The following is an 18,909-nucleotide window of genomic DNA, read 5'->3' on the forward strand; positions in this document are numbered from 1 at the left end:
AGATCAAATTTGGAGAACAAATTAATGTTGGGGGAATAGATAACTTATACTTAGAATGAGTTATAAAAGGATGTGTGATTTTCCAAAAGAGATGTATGAAAAGACATTCCGTAAAGGGAGAAAACTGAATGCAAAATCATAGAGACTTTATTTATTAAAAATAACTAGTAGAGGGGAACATATTAATGGGTGGGGATTCTCAAGTATTGAAGGCAGACCAAAGGAGATACCTAAGGCTGTGAAGGTTATATGACTTTGTTCAAGCAACACAGTCAGGCAGCAAACTGAGCTACGTACATGTCCATTAGGCTTTGATGTATGTGTGTAAGTGTGTAAATTCAATCTCCCACAATCCCACTACGGGAAGCATATCATTTATTACTAACCAAATCATTTCATGTAACATAATATAAAAGGTACCACAGGCTAAAAAACACACTGTGGAGAGGAACTTCAATTAGAAAGTGAATAATCTAAAATAATTCCTTTGAATTTCTTCCTGATGGACAAAGTTATAAAGAATAAAATAATCCATTCTCATTGTTATGCAATTTACTATTTATTCATTTCACAAATATTTGCAGGGTAGCCCCTATATGATAGACCCTGGGTTTTATACTAAAATTCGGTAGTGAGCTAGGTATGGCTTTTCCTAGCATTTATTATTTAGGAAGTTAGACAGAAAATGAAACAGATACGTAATGAACTGCTATAGTGGAAGCACTTAAAAAAGAATGGGGAGCTATGAATGTATGTAATGGGAAAGAATTCGGTAAGACGTGGGTGTTTGTAAAGAAATTGATAAAAGGAGACCAAAAAATTTTACAGAACTTAGCCAGGATAGAAATAAGTGTATGCACATCTATGTGTTTGTGAGGGAAAAGGCCTGAGAATTAAAAAAGAAAAAAAAAAGTCGAGTTAGAGCTGAATTCAGAAAGGAAAGTGGCTATATTTGAAAGATGGCCAGAGGATTTAATATCATAAGTGACAGTGGAAAGATAAGGCTTTGGGCAAGGGCCAAATAATAAAACAATTTTGGATTTTATCCTAAGAGTTTTGGACTTCAAACTGGGAGGATGAAAATGGCTGAGAGGGAACACAATACAACCCAGGTATACAACCCCTGTTTGCTTGTATTTTCCACTGTTTTTCTTTCATGAACTCTTACCAATGCTTTATTGATGCCTCGTTGATTTCTTTTATGAAAATTTCCCAGTGCTTACATGAAATGATGTCTGTTAGATTGTCAAAACAGTCCTTACTAACTTTGTAGAGCCTTAGCACATTTTTAGCAATTGGCTGCCTCTTTAAAACAAGCAAGCATTTAACTTGTAATTTCACCTTTCTGAAAACACAAAATCATGCTCAACCAAAAGTTGAGCTTCTAAAAAAGCTTTGCAAACATGTATCTTCAAATCTTCAGCGCTGGGGAGATAGCTCAGTTGGTAGAGTGCTTGCCTTGCAAGCACAAGGCCCTGGGTTCAATCCCCAGCACCGCAAAAAAAAAAAAAAAAAAAAAAAAAAAAAATCTTCTGGCCATGCCTCTATAGTTGTTGACCAGGGAATCAAGTAAGGAAACAACCCAGAAGGTTAAACAGAGTCACCTAATGCTGAGGGGCTATCAGGCACCAGGCACCTTGAAAGGCACATTATTTCTGGAAACAAATGGGGCATCAAATTGTTAAAGAGGATTTATTTCAACACACAATTACATATTCTGATTTTTAGGCAGAAATTTAAAAGAAGTGAATTTGAAGAGGCTTATATTTACTAAAACAATTACCTGAATTTTTACCACTTTTATAATATATTTAATGTAATATTTTATAGCAAATGGGTTCACATTAGGGATCAGGAGAAATAATTACAGTGTTTCTAAATGCAATGGTTTTCACATTTTTATTTTTACACTTTTGATCTTTAAATTATACTCTAGGTGACCAAAGAGAGACCTTTAAAATTGATTTAGCCTCATACAAAATTATTCAAGTTTAAATCTGCTCTTTCTTTCAAAAGAAACAAAGTGTTTAATTTTTAAGAGTCAGAGAAAAATAAAGCCAACAAAAATGTACATAGTTGTAAATTTTGAAAAAGGTTTTATTTTGGTTAAATTCCAATGGTTGGTTTTAGAACTAAAAGCTCAGTGGAAAATGCTTTTGTTAATCTTAAAACTCACTTAAATGTCATTTGTCCTCACTCTTTGAACCAAGGACCTTGCTGCTTACAAATAAGAGAGGTGAAGAAATAACCTTTATACACTCCATTTCCATGAGCACAGAGCACTGAGAACTACGGTAAAATGTGTTTGTTACTTGGATTCTTCTGTACTTAAGGTTAGAATCAGCCTGTAAATTTATCATACTCAAATATTACAGGACTCAGAATTATATATAAAGGAACACTTTTCCTAATAAATTCATTTGAAATTTAAGTACATTTGCAAGAAGGGCATTTTTTTTTTTTTAATCTGTAGAGTGCATTGATATTTAGGGAATCAAATCAAAACTTTTTAAGAGCACCTTTATTATTATTTTTTTTGTAAATAAATTAGTTATTTCTCATTTTTAGTTGTTTTATTTTTAATAATAGTCCCTCAGAAGGTTAATGTTTTTTAGTAATCTAATTCTTGATCCTAGAAAATGGCTAATTTGCATTACACATACCTAAATGTAAATAGTCACTAGCATTTATTTACATATGCATTTATAAATATTAGAATTGTAAATAGCAATCTGTTTCTTCTTTCTATCTTTTCTTTTAATACTCCCTAAAATACCTGTTTTTTTGTTAAATGTGTATCATTATTAAAGGTACTGTTTTATTTATTTTGTTTTTAACATTTAAGGATATAGAGGAAACTCTTGAACATATTTTTATTTAATATTTCATTTAAATGGTCAAGAATAAAATTTCAAAAATATGCTTAAGTAACTGCCAAATTAAGAATATGGTCATTTTTAACTTTTGATTTATCTTGTAGGATTGCTGAAGGGGATCAGTATTTTTTTAAATTTTTTAAATTTTATTTGTTCTAATTAGTTTTTTCATGACAATAGAATGCATTTATACATTTTGACAGATCTTACATAAATAGAGTGTAATCTCTCATTTTTCTGATTGTACACACTGGTCTTGCAGTCATACACATACATGAGGTAATAAAGTCTGTTTCACTCTACTATCATTCCTTCCCCCACACCTCTTCCCCTACCTTCATACCCCTCTACCTAATATAAAGTAACTCTATTCTTCCTTATCCACCCCTCTTATTGTGAATTAGTTTCCACATAGGATTTTGATTCAATGTATATTTTCAGATTAAACAGTACTTAACCTCTGAGTAAAAAAAAATATTTTCCTAAGCCAAGTGTAAATTGCCTAGCTTTTTCAAATGCAATACAAGTTGCATGATTAGATTTAGTACAAAATCAAGTTTCAATTTAAAAAGCCAGCTGTAAATACATACATACAAAATTGCATATGTATTATGTTTAACGATCTTAGAAACAGCTTGCAGAAACTATCAAAGCTTTGAAAATTCCATTTAACCCAGAATGTCTGCTTTGACCCAACTGACATGTTATAATATTATTCTCTCTACTTCCTTTTCAATATTCTCCATCTCACTCAGCTAGGAGATCACCAGATATGTTCAGATACAACAAATATTTCCATTTACCACAAAGGCAGTTTTACATGTAATTCAAACCAACAAAGAAATTTAAAAAGTCGGAATACTCTCCATTATTCTAATGCTTGTTTACCTGACCAAGATATTTCTTGAAGTCAGAGCATCTTTGAACCTAATGATGGAGAGTTCTAAACATTTGGATATTGATCCTTTGTATTCCTCTCCTATTATCTGTCCTGATTAGTGACATGAAAGAAAAAATTTAGACTACCACACTCAATGAATAAATAGCTAAAGAATATAAATATGTGACATGGGAGTCTTATTTCCTTGTCCATCATTTAACAGAGTTGCAAATATACTACTTTTCTATCTTTAAAGATTTTCAGGAAAACAAACTCATAACTATAATCTCTTATTTTAAAGTCTAGTTAGAATCTGTGCACTGATTAAATATGTGTGTTATTATCAGAAAATGTCATACTTGTCTTTTCACTAAATGTAAGAAGGTAATACGTGTGGGCTTGCTTTATGATGCCTTAGATGGTTAGCTGAAATGGTGTTTTCCTCTCCAATTGTTTATGATTTAAAAGTCTACTTTTCTCATCCCAATTCTAATCAATCTCTCCAATGCAATCTCTCCCACACAATTCATTCTATCTGGTATTTAATGAAATAAAAACAGACAGGCAATGGTAGATTGCATTTAAACAAACTATTCAATAAATCATTTTCTTACCCAAAGAAATAAGTGTTCTGTAAATTATCTAAGTTTAAATATGAATTCTAGTCATCCATTGTAAACTGCCAAAGGACAATGAAAAGTTGGCACTAAAGCTAGAGATAAGCTGAAAGGTGAAAAATTCAGAACTTTTTATTGAGCCTCACTGGTTGTCCACCCTTACTGAAAACAGCTAAGGAACAGGTCAAAGCATAGTTACTTGCTGTAACTCAAAAATCATTATTGCCAAGAATCATTTGTGACTTTATTGTAACAAAACCATGCTAATGAATTCAAGGTCAGACTGCAGGAATCCAGTCAGCATCTTTCAGTTTCCAGGTTACATCTTTCTCTGCCTCCCTGCAAAAGTGTGTCATTAATCAGAAGTGGAAGAGGCATGAGAAAGAGAATGGGAAAGAATCGGTCCTTTACCAGCACTGGAAAAGTGATGCAAATTTCATGTCCTATGGAGTGGGAGAAAAGCAATATCCCTCATGTCTGAAGAATTCCATACACATCCTAATAAGAAAGGATGTATACTGCATTATAAAATGCTCATTGTTAAATAAAAGATAAAGACTGTATTTTAATTTAAGAACAGGACACTTTCCCTTTGAGATAAATGAATTACATATTTACATGATTTCTGTACATTTTTATATTTTAAAAAATTATTTTACATGTCAAAAACACCCCACCTTATTTTGTCAATTATGCAATAAAAACAGTTTATGCTTTTAAAAGTTTGTTACATACTCATAACAACCTGTGCTATATTATCTGAGAAAAGATATCATATTTATCATTTTTCCTTAAAAACTATAGTTTCTGACTTTCTCAAATTATTGCCTTTTGCTATCAATAACAGAATATAATGGTGCTATTTTAAAATATATCTTAATAAATTCATTTATTTTAAAGAAGACATATATAATTATTGAACTTTAAGGCCTTTGGAATACAGCATATAGAGAGCCAATGAATTTGTGATACTATACTATGTCCATATACCAACTTCTAAACTTATCATTTCATAATCCTAACATACACTATTTCCAAAGCATTCTACTTACAATTAAAATCAAGTCATAGATTAAAAATTATTGCCCACAATAGCCATGCGTAAGGGTAGATATTATTACTCATTATATAAACACTACATGCATATCATACTGTTTCACACAAAGTTGACAATTGATAGTTATTTGCTTAAAGCAGACACATAAAATAGAGAAATGAAAGGGTCAGAAAGCTGATGGGCCAGGCACCTTTCTAGAAGCACTAGTTACTGAATGCCAGCCATAGTACAGAAGACCCATGTGGTGGCAAAGAAGAAAAAGACTCCAAGAATTTTAATGAGGGTAAAAGGTCTAATAACTCATTGCCATTACATGCTGCATTTTGCCTTGTTTTAAAGAGTTCAGTAGTGTCAGATAATAGCACAGTCTGTGATTTTTAAGCCTTGCTGCTTTCTATTACATGCCTTAACTTTATGGTCATGATAAAGCACACAGTAAATAAGTTTTAGGGTCTTTTTCTAGTCAACGATGTGGTGTCTTAGGGGTCGAATGTTAACATAGTCAACTAGATAGATCTTTTTTTCCCAAAAGGAAATACAATAACTGGAGACTGCCAAAAAAAAAAAAAAAAAAAAAAACACTGAGTTAAAAGAGCATCAAGATTGCTACGATAAAAGCATATTGAAAAGAATGTACTTAAAAGTATTTCAACAAGACATAGAGTATTTAACAAAGATTAAGAGAGGTATCTCTAAATCATTACAGATATTTTTTAAAGGCTTATTTATGAATACATCTTCAGTCCAATTTCAAAGGCCCACTTTTGCTGCTTTCTTGAGATCTTGGGAGGTATACTAGATGGGACATTTTAGTTACAGTAGAAGGAAACAATCCTATCCAGTTTAATGGGAAAGGGGGGAGATTATCATAAAATTACCATGAAGTTGCAGGAGTATTTTGTAGCTGGAGTGACTGGGCCCAACCAGTCTTCAGAAGCATACTAGACCCTGGAAATGAATGGCTCCCACATCAGTAATTTGGGTAAATAGCTCTCTTTTTCAGCTCTTTGTGTCTGTTTCAGAGTTCTGGCTCCATTCTCTTGTTTGCACATCCTCTCTGACATTCAAGCCGCAAGACAAAAGAAGGCTGTGTTCTGGTACGCAAGTGAATAAGAAACTAACTCCTACAGAAACTGAACACTCTTGGCTACAATCCACTCATGGAAAGAGGTTCTGACTGATCCTGCCTGTCTTATTCCCAAACACCTGGCCTGTTGGTAGAGACACAATAAAATAACATGACTATGAGGAGAAATTCACATGTTCATTTAGAAAGTGTGCCACAAATAAAGCCAGGATCCATAATTTAAACAAAATACTCATGTGTCCATTCAATAAATACTTAACCTACTATATTTTAGGTACTGTTCTAAATATGGACAATACAGAATGCATATAAGTTAACAGGGTATCTGGGTAATCGTCTTTCATGAATCTATAGAACTTAGGGTGGCTTCTGACAAAACAAAACAAATGACTGACAAAACACTACTACCTTGCTGGTTAGAGATGAAAATAAGGATGGAAAATCCCTTTAAAACATAAGTGATTTATTTGAATCACAGAAATGAATAAATCCAGAATGAAATTTAAGATCACTACCCAGGATGCCTTTCCAAGCACATGACAGATTTAGGTCATTCTTGGAGAAGGGAAATTGTGAAACCTCTATGAAAAGTTGTTCAACAAATCACAGTTGTATAAATGAACCTGTGTGATCCATAGAATAGATTAATGCAAGTTTATTACTCATTGATATAATTCAAAACATGTAGGAAATGACGGTATAGTGGAAAATACATCTTTACATGGGTTCTACTTATTATAATGTGGATAGATTATGTGTTTTGGAGGAAAGCTACTAAGAGTCCAAATGGGTCATAATGTGGTTTGCAGAAGGAATATAATTTTATATTAAATGGAGAGCTTTTAGCATATTCTAAGGTATAATTTGGAATAATGGATTTCAATAGTATAGTATTATGAAGATTTTGGCAAACAGTTTCTGCTCTCAGGACTCAGTAAGAAGAGTTATTGCAACACTAAACTCATCAAATATCAAATAGTGAGGGAATCCAGGGTGTTCTGTCCTTTGCCCACTTCTTCATTTTATTCCTTTCAACCTCCCTTGACTATTTCATCTAATCCCCAAATGTTAAATTGTTCCTTGGATGCTATTATCTCCTAACTATCTGTAGTGAAGACTCACTGGCTCCTCAATGCAATATTTTAGTCCACCTTCAAACTTTCTCTTTATTCCCACTGCATTATAGGTTCCTTGAGGGCAAAAACTACATGTGATTTATTTGCATGTAAATGCCTCGTGCTTGGAACAATGCACACAAAGGACCCATTTATTAACTCTGACTTAGTCCTTCAATCTAAGTCTTAACCTAGTTACTCCCATTGGAATGTCTTAGTCTTCCAACCCAGCCACCTCATGAGCTCCTAATTCATTTTCTTGATTCAATTCAAGCACCACGTTGATGAAAATTTTCCAAAATCCTTCAGAATTTAGTCATTCTTTTCTTTGCCCAACATGCATACCTATCATTAAATAAAGAAAATACTTTATGATTCTGGGTTCTCTTATTTTCTTTAGCAACTATATAATACATTATATATATACACACTTATGCATACATATAAAATGCATATAATATGTACATATGCATATATTATACCTAAATATATATATATACACGCCTATATATATACATATATATATATGTACACACACACATACACAACACACATAGTAGTTATGTATTACACTTCTATAATCCTCTACAAGACTACAAGATCATTGAAGTCAAGGACAATAGATTATTTGCTATTGTATCTTTAGATTAACACCCTTTTTGATATGGATAAATGTCATGATTAGAAAATATTTTTATAAAAGAAAAATATGTCATCAGCAAGCAAAAAAAAGAAAATAATATTATTAAAATATTAAAGTTAATCTTTTACTTGATGTGGGTCTCATTAGGTGCCCAGGCTTGTTTCAAACTCACCATTATCCTGCAGGGATTATAAGAATAAAGCACTGTCGCCAGCTAGAGTATAAAGTTTATATAAAGTTTTAGATATGCTACTTAGGAATTGGCAATTACTTATTTGATGAAACAACTTAGTTTTTGTTTCAGGCCGAAACCTTGGTCTTCCTTATCTTATTCTTGACCAGTGCTTCATTCTAATGCTTATATTTTTTTAGCTCAGAATGGTCACTCAAAAAGTTTAATATCCAATGGCAACATCGGTATGCTACTTTCATAAAGATTAAAAACTGACCAAAGATTATCTTTAGCCTTTTAGTTATTAAAAATGGGAATAATAAAATTATAAAAAGTATAACAGTATTTTCATGTTACTCAATTTTAAGATTGTCATTTACTTAATGAGTATTTTGGTTGTCTAAGAGATCTAAATGTACATGCAAAAGGCAAAGCAAACATACACATTAAGAAAAGCAAAGGTCTTTAGATTGTATTTTTGCATTTTCTCATATTTCTCCAATCAAACATACTATATAGAATACTTCTTTTCCCTGATTCACAATTCAGTTTTCTCCATTAGTTTCCCTTTTTTTCAGAGTGTCATTGATTTTCTTTTGTATTAGCTAGAATGGCTTGTGTATATTCCCTTCTTGAAATAACACCCCTGCCCCTCTGCTTCTCAGGAGGATTCAGAGAACTTTAAGATGTCATAATTAGACAACATAATTACTAAAAAATGTTTGGCACTTAAAGAATCAGAGCTGCCAACCAATCAATCTTCATTCAGTACACTAGCCCTCATAATACAGGAGTCATTTTTAAATGGATATCACAAGTTACAAGTTATGTTTTGATGTTGTTCATTTTCTGAAGATTTTTTTTTTTACTTTCAAAATGTTTAAATATCATTTTTACTACTTGTTCTAAAAATTATTAAAATTATCACAGTTCTCTAAATAATATCCACTAAGTAATTTACCATATCAATACTGGAAATATTATCATCTTGATTTATACTACACAATATTCCTGAGAAATATTGAATATTATTGAAACTAACACCAAACATGAGGTAGGAATATTATCTAAAATGTATCATCTTAATAATTCTTTTTTAATAATAAATTATTGATTGTGTAAAAACATTTCCATCTCACCTCATCAATGTCCCTTTGAATTTTAGGTTTTTCCTGCAACTATCCCAGTTAAAGCAAAACTGTAGGTATTAGCATTAATAGCTTCTTTAACAGAGTAAGGTTAAAAGAGGGCCAAAGAAGTTTCCAAAAGGACAGGTCGTCTCTGGGTAACTTCATATTTACAGATTATATGCATGCATACATTGACCTATGTAAGTACTTGCAAAGTCCCATGACTCCACTTTAAATCATTCGTTGGGTTTCAAAAGCAAATGCCCTCCCCTCTTTGGGTAACAGTGGTAGTCTTCTTATGGTAATACAAAATAGTCTCAAATGTCCAAAGTGACAGAAATGGAGCAGAAAAGGAAATGATAGGCTAAAGTCACCAATTCTTATCTGATTGGTCCTCTGACTCTCCTAGTCCTCAGCCTGTCAGAAAAAAGACACACTTGCAAGATGTCATGTACTACACCCTGACAGAATCTTTTATCAATCTCATGGCAGCAGTAACTGCTCTAACTCAAGGTGTCAGTCATCATGTCATTGTTACTCTTGTTCTTTTCCTGGGTGTGCTTCTGTATTGCTTATCTTCTTCCCCTAGTCACAAACCCTGCCAGGCAGGAGAGCATAGCTCCCAGGCCCAAGCCAGCAGGTCTCCTTTTACACATCATGACACCACTGTCAACTCATAAGGAAGAGAAGAGAAAGAAAGAGACAGCTTTACCCGCAGGAAGGAGAGGTCCCTGTTGTGCTCGATGCTGGTTATCTCCAGGTTGCCCATGACTACCTCGCAGTTCTCATAGTATTTGCGCAAGGCCCGGTATTGCTGTTCCAGGTCAGAGAGGGAGCTCAGTTTATTCTCTGTTCCTGCACACACTGCAAAGACAAAAGATCATGCATAAAGTTACATAACCTTGACATGACATGGACAATGCTGATGTCTTCCTCCAAACTATTTCACAACAGCCAATTCCAATTCCCCAAATCAAAGTATTGTGAATGTCATTAAAAAGGCACAGACCTTCACACTAATAACTAGCTTCACATTTATATTCCTAAATTACATATGCTAACCAAGACAGTAATAAGGAGCAGGTTCCCCAGGAACACAAAGCAAGGAGATAGAATAATCTCACTTGTTGTGTCCATACCAAGCAAATATTTATATTTAATTTCACTTAAACATGGTTTTCTTTAGGATTTGTGGTTTACTCTATTTTCTAAAAGAGTAATTGGACCTATGTAAATAAATCAAAATAAAGAGATTAAAGTAATATTTTTAAAATAGTACTTATTGTCTTTGGAAAATAAGCTGCTCTGAGCGAATTTTTTAGATTATTAAAATATGCTTTTGGAAGACCTCAAAATGCTCTTGTTAAAAACATGTTAAGCAATTTAAACTGAGATATTTTAAGTATATACTACAAACAAGATATGTAACAAAATATAACTTTTATTGTTATAAACTGGATCATCACTGTATATTCATGAATGTTCAGAAGTACAATGAACTGATAATAAATGACCCCAATCTTTCATGGAGGGTGTCTTGAATCTGTTCATATATGAGCACATATATATATACACATATGTGTGGTGGTTTTGTGTGAGTGTGTGTGTGTGTGTGTATGTGTGTGGGATATCTTTTGAGAGTCAGATTTTTAGTTGTTACATCTCATTGGTTCATATCCTTATGTGTACAAACTTATTGCCATTTAATGCACTGATGCTAATCTTCAACAGACTAAAAGCTTATAATATAAATTTTATAATAGTAGGATGAGAAGTTAAATTATAAATTAAATTTTAAGTGAGTTACATAATTATACTAAATTCAAGGCAAGATACAAAGTACAAGTAAATTTTCAAAGCACTCAAAATAGAGATGAGGAATGAAATCATGTAATTTGTGTGTCCTATACACAGAAATGACAGAGAATCCATGATGCCTAGAGTATTCCAGGGGATTTGTTTCTGTTAAGGTGGAAAAGAAAAGTAAATGGGCGTTTCCTAATTACTAAGATTATCTTAAAACCCATTTTCCAACAAACACATCAAAAATAACAAAAATCTTATTCCAAAAGTCTTAAAGGATAGTGTAGATTTTTAACCACAGTGAAAGTTCATTATAAAAACAAAAACAAAATGAAAATTTTCTCGTGTACATATGTAAAATTTATAGATATTCTTGTTAGTTGAATTATGTCCTCTGAAAGATACATTGAAGTTAACCCCAGTATCTATAAATGTGACTAATAAGATTTGGATAAATGTCCCCCACAACATCTATTTGTTAAAAGCTCACTCTCCAGTCCATGGTGCAACTGGAAGACAGCGTAAACTTGAAGAGGTAAACCCTAGTTGGAAGTCTGTAGGTCACTGAGAACATCTCCAAAAGAGGGTATTGTGACATGCCAGCCCAGTCCTGTCTCTTTGGTTTTTGCTCCCTAGCCATGGGATGAATGTTTTCACCCTGCAATGCACTATTCCCCATGATGTGCTGTTTCATCAAAGGCCTAAAAGAAACAAGAGTCAAAAAACTATGGACTAGAACTTCTAGAACCATGAACCAACTTTTTTTCTTTATAAGCTATTCCAGGTATTTCTTATAGTAATGGAAAGCTGACTAATACAGTGACTATATTTAGAAATAGGGTCTTCGTACATATAATTAGGTTGAGGGCATTAGGGTAAGCTTTAAATTCAATAAGACTGATGTCCTTTCAAAAGAGGAAAATACCATATGAATGTAAAGATTCTCAGAGAGAAAGCCCTGTGACCACAGAGAGTGGAGTGATAGAGCTACAAGCCAAGGAATGCCAAGATTCCAAGCTACCACCAAAAGTTAAATTGAAAAAGGAAAGAATCCAACCTAGAATCTCAGAGAATATATCCCTTTTGAAATCTTGCTTTTAGATTTCCAACATCCAGAACTCTGAGAAAAAAACTGCAGCTTTAAGCTACCTAGTGTGCAGCACTTTGTTCCTACAGCTCTAGGAAAACAATACATAGACTTTCTTCTCTCTGAAATCCCACATTTAAATAAGTATTAAAAATCACTGTTCCTCACTTCAGAGTCCTAACCTCTTGTCACCTCCAATCTGTCCTCTCTTTCTCTCTCCTGAGTGCCAGGTCCCTCAAGCACCATGCTGGATATTATTTGCTGCCTTTGAAAAGCAGATTTTGTAGAGTTCTGATGATGGATGAAATATAGCTAAGACTTTTAGAATCTCAATATCACTACTACCAAAATGGTAGTAGACTACAATTTTTAGCTGGCATGTGGCCACCCAACATAAAGATAACATTTCTCTCTTCCCTTGGAGGTAAGTTTGACCAAGAGACTAGGTTGTATATGTTCTGTGACACCTTCTCAGAACTTTATTTAAAACAGGGTAGAAGTCTGACTTTGCCACCTTACTTCATCATGTTCGCCTCCAGCCTTCTGTCAAGAATGCGGATGAGATGGCTAAAGATTGAACTACCATGTTGGATCATCTTTAAAGGGACACAACCTAAAGACAGCTGAGAAATAAGCTGCTGTGGGTTTTCAAATAAGTAATGTTAGACATTGTCACTTTATCATTACCATCAAGATAATGGTGAAATCGGTCCTAATCGATAAAGTACTACCCATAGGAAGGATTAAACTCTAAATAAGTTATATCCTTTTAATCTTAAGTTCTTAATTACTCACTGTTCAATTAATCCAAATATGTGTATAATCTAAATACTTAGAATTTTATTTAAATTTCTCACAATGGACATATGCTAATCTATGTTTGCAATCATCTATTCATAATCAGATAACCACAAAATGCTATAAACTCTTTGAAGACAGATGTAATGCATTTATAACTATTCTGTTTCTTCTGAGTTATACAACACAGTGCATTGAAAAAAATATATAATTAAATAATGTTAATTCAATTTATATTAAAATAATTATATCTGGTATTCAGAAAACGACCTTTAATTCAAAAAGAATTTCCACTGTTTAACAAATGGCCAGCTGTGTTTTTTGTATACCTTATTAAAATGCAAAATTGGAATAATTATGTTTTGAAATATATTTCAACAAAATTAAGATCCTCCAGTAAACAGAAAATCTGATAAATCAGAACACTTTTTTCACCAAACATTCTAATTTTTGACTTTTTATGGTATGCTTTTCAACTTAGGAAATATTTTTTCTTGATCAGGCTTTCATTTATATTTATGCTTGATTCAGACTATCTAGAATCAATAGTATATTCATCAGAACTTTTATCTTGGAAGACAGGCCTGATTTTTAAAGAGTTAGTTTGGATAGACGCATAAAAATCATTCATAGTTCTCTTCATGAGGCCTCCACTGAATACCTCACAACTTCCATTTGTCAATCGATTTTACAATCAGGCAATGTATACAAGACAATACTTAAGCCATCAAGTTTCATTGATTTCACAAAGCTGTTTATCAAAACAGAATTGAAAAATCTTCTTCACCAGCCAAAACAAGCCTAACGAAATTCAGCCCCCTTTGCCAACCCTATTATAAAGTCCTTAAACCACAAGTTACAATAGTTCAACCCTACAAAATCCTGAATTTACACATGCTCCCTAGAGTTTTCATCCCAAATGTAAATCCAGAAGTAAAGCTATATGTGGGGCTATAATAAAATTACCAATTATTCTCTTTAGTATTGATTCAGTCACAAATGTAGCTATACTTGCAAACGTAGAGCATTTATTCTCCTGAACCTAGGATTTACATCCAACAGTGAGTAAACAACTTAAATCCTCACTCAGCAAAAAAATTAAGAACTAGGAATTTGTTGCAATATAAGAACTTGGTTAACAAAATCATTCGATTCATGAGGAAAATAGCAAAATGAAGAAATGTTAACAATATCCATGTTAATACTGAAATCAATTTTTGCCTCCAGGCCTGTTATAGCTATGAAATCAGAACTTTATTTGCTGACAAAGGAGAAACAATAAGTTGGGAAAAAATAATTAAGTCATGTTTTACCTCTCAAGTGAAAACACCCACAATGCGATATCAATTAAGAATTAAGTAATTATTTATTTAACACCCACTATTAACCCAGAATCTTGGAAAAATATTTGTTGGTTAAAAAATAGATATATTTGCTGGTTTTTTTGTAAAGGACTCATGTAGTTGTACAAGGCACATACAAAGAAAGCAGCGATCACTATATATAAGCCATGTGTATATTGTATGTGTATGATCAGAAGCTGTACACATACAAAATATTTGAGTGTTAGGTTTGATCCCCAGCAATGGGCAAACAAAAAAAAACAACTGATAACCTGGTGAAAAAAAAAACCCTTCAATTTTTTTTCTTCAATACAAATAAGTACTTTTTCTTTTAGAAACATTAACATATTAAAAATACTTCATATTGATGCAAATTGACAGGCATTTAAAAATCAAGAGCTGTGGTGAACCTGAAAATATAAAATATTTAAAGAACATGTAAGAAGCAGCAATTTCAATACTCATTACTGAGTCCTATTATTATTACATAGAGATAGAAAGTTTTGTCAGGCTATGTATTCAAAATATAAACCCAAATGGGGTAAAGTTTGCATTTTCCACTGCAAATTTAATCCAAGCCACTCTTTTCTCTCCCCTCTACTTAAGCACTAACATCCTAATTGATCTCCAAGAATTTCTGCTTTCCCCAATTCATTTTCCACACAAAGGATGTTTTTTTTTTTTTTTTTTTTTTTTTTTTTTTAAGTAGTAGGTATAGGTGTTGAACCCAGGGGCACTTAATCATGGAGTCACATCCCTGGTCCTTTTTATTTTTTATTTTGAGACAGGGTCTTTCTAAGTTGCATAGGACCTCACTAAGTTGCTGAGGCTGGCCTTAAACTTTCGATCAAATCACTGGGATTATAGACCTGCACCACTCTACCTGCCTGAGGACGATCTTTTAAAAACAGGAATTGTTCATATCACTGCTCCAATTCAAACACTTCATGGTTTCTAATACCTTTTAACAGTCTGTGTTTATCTTTGCACAAATGTCCCCTTACTGAGAAGCTTTCTTCAACCACCTTATTAAATATGTACCATGTTCCCATACACTGTACTTTACCAGGAAACATAAAAATGATTCTACTGAACCAGAGGTAAAGACGTCACCTAGCCACTGTGGGTTCCCCTCCTGCCTCTGAATCACCAGGCAAAGAAGGATGTTACTGGGCTGTATGGGGTAATTGATCCTAAAAAGGGGGAAACTGTGGTACTAATCCACAATATAGGTAAGGAAGAAAATGTCTACCAGACAGGGGATCCCTCCTTAGGGTGCAGATAAAGGTCAGTGGAAAACTACAACAACCCAGTCCAGGCAGGACTACTAATGGTCCAGTCCCTTAGGAATGAAGGTTTGGGTCACCCCATTAGGTAAAGATCTATGCTTGCTGAAGGCAAAGGCAATATATAAGGTGAGGAATAAAAGAGGTAGTTAAAAATACTGGCTTTGTGCCTACTTTGTGTCTGTTACAGAAACATAGCCTGAAAACACCTCTATTCAAGTTTTTCTCAAACCTTTCAGAAAAGGCCACCCTTTCAGAAAAGCCTTCTCTAAAACCTTATCCAAGATAGATATCAAGTTCCAAACAATGTGCTCTGTCTTCTTTCCCCTTCTTTATTTTTGTTAGTTTGCTATCTTTAGTTGCATTATTTATTTTCAGGTTTATCTCTTACTATGTTTGTAGATTATAATGCAGGCTCCATAGGAGACAAGCTCTTTGCTTGGTCAGTCACATAGCCAAATCTCAGTCAACACTCCTTGAGTAAATAGATCTGGAGTCATTCAGAACCACTGCAGAGTCAGGATCAAATGGTGTTTCCTCTATTTTTAACAGCTAAATGAACTTGAACAAGTCACTTTACTGCTCTGAGTCTCAGATTTTGTACATATCTACAAAGTGGAGTTTTGTAATAAGTGTTTTTTGTTTTTTTTAAAAAACTCATTTTTTGTGAGCATATCACTTCTGATTCTTTCAACACATAGGCAAAACAGTCATTCTTCTCCTTTCCTTAATGTTCACAAAACTGCACCCCTTGTTCAGCATACATTTTTATCATGTTATACATTTCAGAAGCCCACTGAACTAAGTTTCTATTTAGTCTTGAATATTGAAGCTTATCATGGGATTTTCCCCATTTTTGAGAAAATTTTTAACTTATTAGGATAAACAGTAATTTGCAAATATTGGGCCATTTTTGTATGCTGAATGAAGCACACTTAATGATATATTAATAAACTTCTGGATATTATTCCTCTTATTTATTTGCACTGGGTATTTTTAACATTAAAAAGCACTAATCACTGTTTTAAAATAGTTTAATTAGATGTTATTGGACCCAGCATAATATGTAATTGAAATGGGTTTGTATTTCAGAAATTTCATATTCGACCTAACTAAAATAAAAAATACTTAAGAAAAAAACATTAGTACCCAAACAGGAAATGTGCCTAATCATTTATATTAGATAACACTAGATATAATGTATTTTTTCAGTGTAAAAATTGGTAACTAAGAAAAGAAAAAAGAAAAAAAAGCTGACCCTATAGTGTATTCTCTGAATCATTATCTTCTTACACTGTTTAATGACTCCCAAAGTGATAACACATGGAAACTGGTGAAATTAACTAAAACACTTTCTAAATGATCTGGAGTCAAAATAAAGGATGTTCATTGTCACAGCTTCACTAATAGAGTTGTAGATAGGGAAGACATGGCATTCTATACCACAGGTGGACAAAAGGCAAGTCCAGAGACATATGGACAGCTCTGTGCTTGTCTATCTGAAATTGAATTACTCCTTAATTTACCTCTTTTGTTTATGTATAACAATTTTTAAATACTCTAAAGCATTCTTAAGCTGCTAAAATGAATTACGAATAGATTAACTTCAAAATTGGAGACTGTCACAGAAAAGCATACATGTAAAAATTATATAAAATTATTTTTTTAATTTTTTTTATTTTTTACGACTGCATTTTGATTCATTGTACACAAATGGGGTACATCACTTGGTTACTATGGTTGTACACCATGTAGATTCATAACATTCGTGTAATCATAAATGCACATGTCTGTCTCATTTCACCATTTTTCATACCCCCTTTCTCTCATTTCCTATTTTTAACCTAACTCTGAATGGCATGTGTTTTGAGTAGTCAACCCTAATCTTTTCTTCCTGATATAAAATGTTATCTTTGTAATGTCAGGGTTTTTTTTTTTTCCATTTTATATTTCAAATGCTAACTTAGCAAAATTCATTCCAAATGATTTTTAGTGCATTATATAAAATATCAATAACTGACTTATAACTGTTTATATATAATTTTATTTTCTGTTCTTCAATGTTTTCCTGTTTTTAAGCATTTTTCTTAATTTATACCTCATAAAATTCCTACGTTGAAAGTAGAGAACACAATAGCAAGACTTTAATGATGAGAAATTACATTTTATGATCTATACTTGGATGTAGTAATATTCCTCTTACCACTATCTTCTCATCATCCCCTCGTGGACCTTTATGTTAGTTGCCCCCTCCACATACACACACAAAGTCCTTCTAATTTACTTTGCTGTATTTTGTTTTCTGTGGAAGTGCTAGGTCCTTAACTTTAATGTAGGTACTGGACTTGACAAGCAATTAAAGCAAACAATTTCCACTCATCAAGGCTTGCCAAATTAGTCATCTGCCATCTGGCCCATCATCTGGTTCTCCTTGAGTTCTTGCTGTGAATCTGGATGCACTATCTCAGATTAAGAGGGACAGTATAAACTTGCAAGCTGGTGAAATGCCAGTGGGAACTAAGTATGTAAACATTAGCAAACATCTTTCTTCCCTAGATTATCATGCCTTCAACCATCCCCTGTGTGTAATCAAAACCAGCCTGATTCTGATGCCTTGTCACTGTGAGACCTTTGCCACTCACTGTAATTAAAGTGGCAGTGTATGGGACTTTTTTCTGTTAGAACTACTTAAAAGAAAAATATATAGGGTCGATGTTGTCAGTGTGATGCCATGCTCACATATCAAGGCTGATTTTTTAAGCCATTGATGAAGAGATACATAAAGAAACAGACAATAGCCTATCTCTTGCACTGCTTTCATTGAGAGACTTCCTTTGTCATTTTCATCAGCAAATGTTAACTTGGCTAATTATATGTAATAGACACTTTCTAGGGACAATCAAACTGTAACAGTAATGAGAAAACATGAGAAAGACAAGAATGAAACATGGTACCATTATCACCACCATGGTAACTCAGGACAGTAGAAGGGCAATGAGTGCATTTGCACAAATG

General features: G+C 33.1%; 1 protein-coding gene across 1 annotated transcript in view; it reads right to left on the reverse strand.

Annotated features, from left to right (window-relative positions):
* The window catches only part of ERBB4 (erb-b2 receptor tyrosine kinase 4), a 1,167,248-nt gene that overhangs the window by 761,799 nt on the left and 386,540 nt on the right, over window positions 1–18,909 (reverse strand). The window contains 1 exon segment of the mRNA XM_079135547.1: window positions 10,290–10,441. Coding sequence (XP_078991673.1) covers window positions 10,290–10,441 — 152 coding nt within the window.

The sequence above is a fragment of the Sciurus vulgaris genome (assembly GCF_902686455.1).
Source record: "Sciurus vulgaris genome assembly, chromosome: 3".
NCBI classification, from domain to species: domain Eukaryota; kingdom Metazoa; phylum Chordata; class Mammalia; order Rodentia; family Sciuridae; genus Sciurus; species Sciurus vulgaris.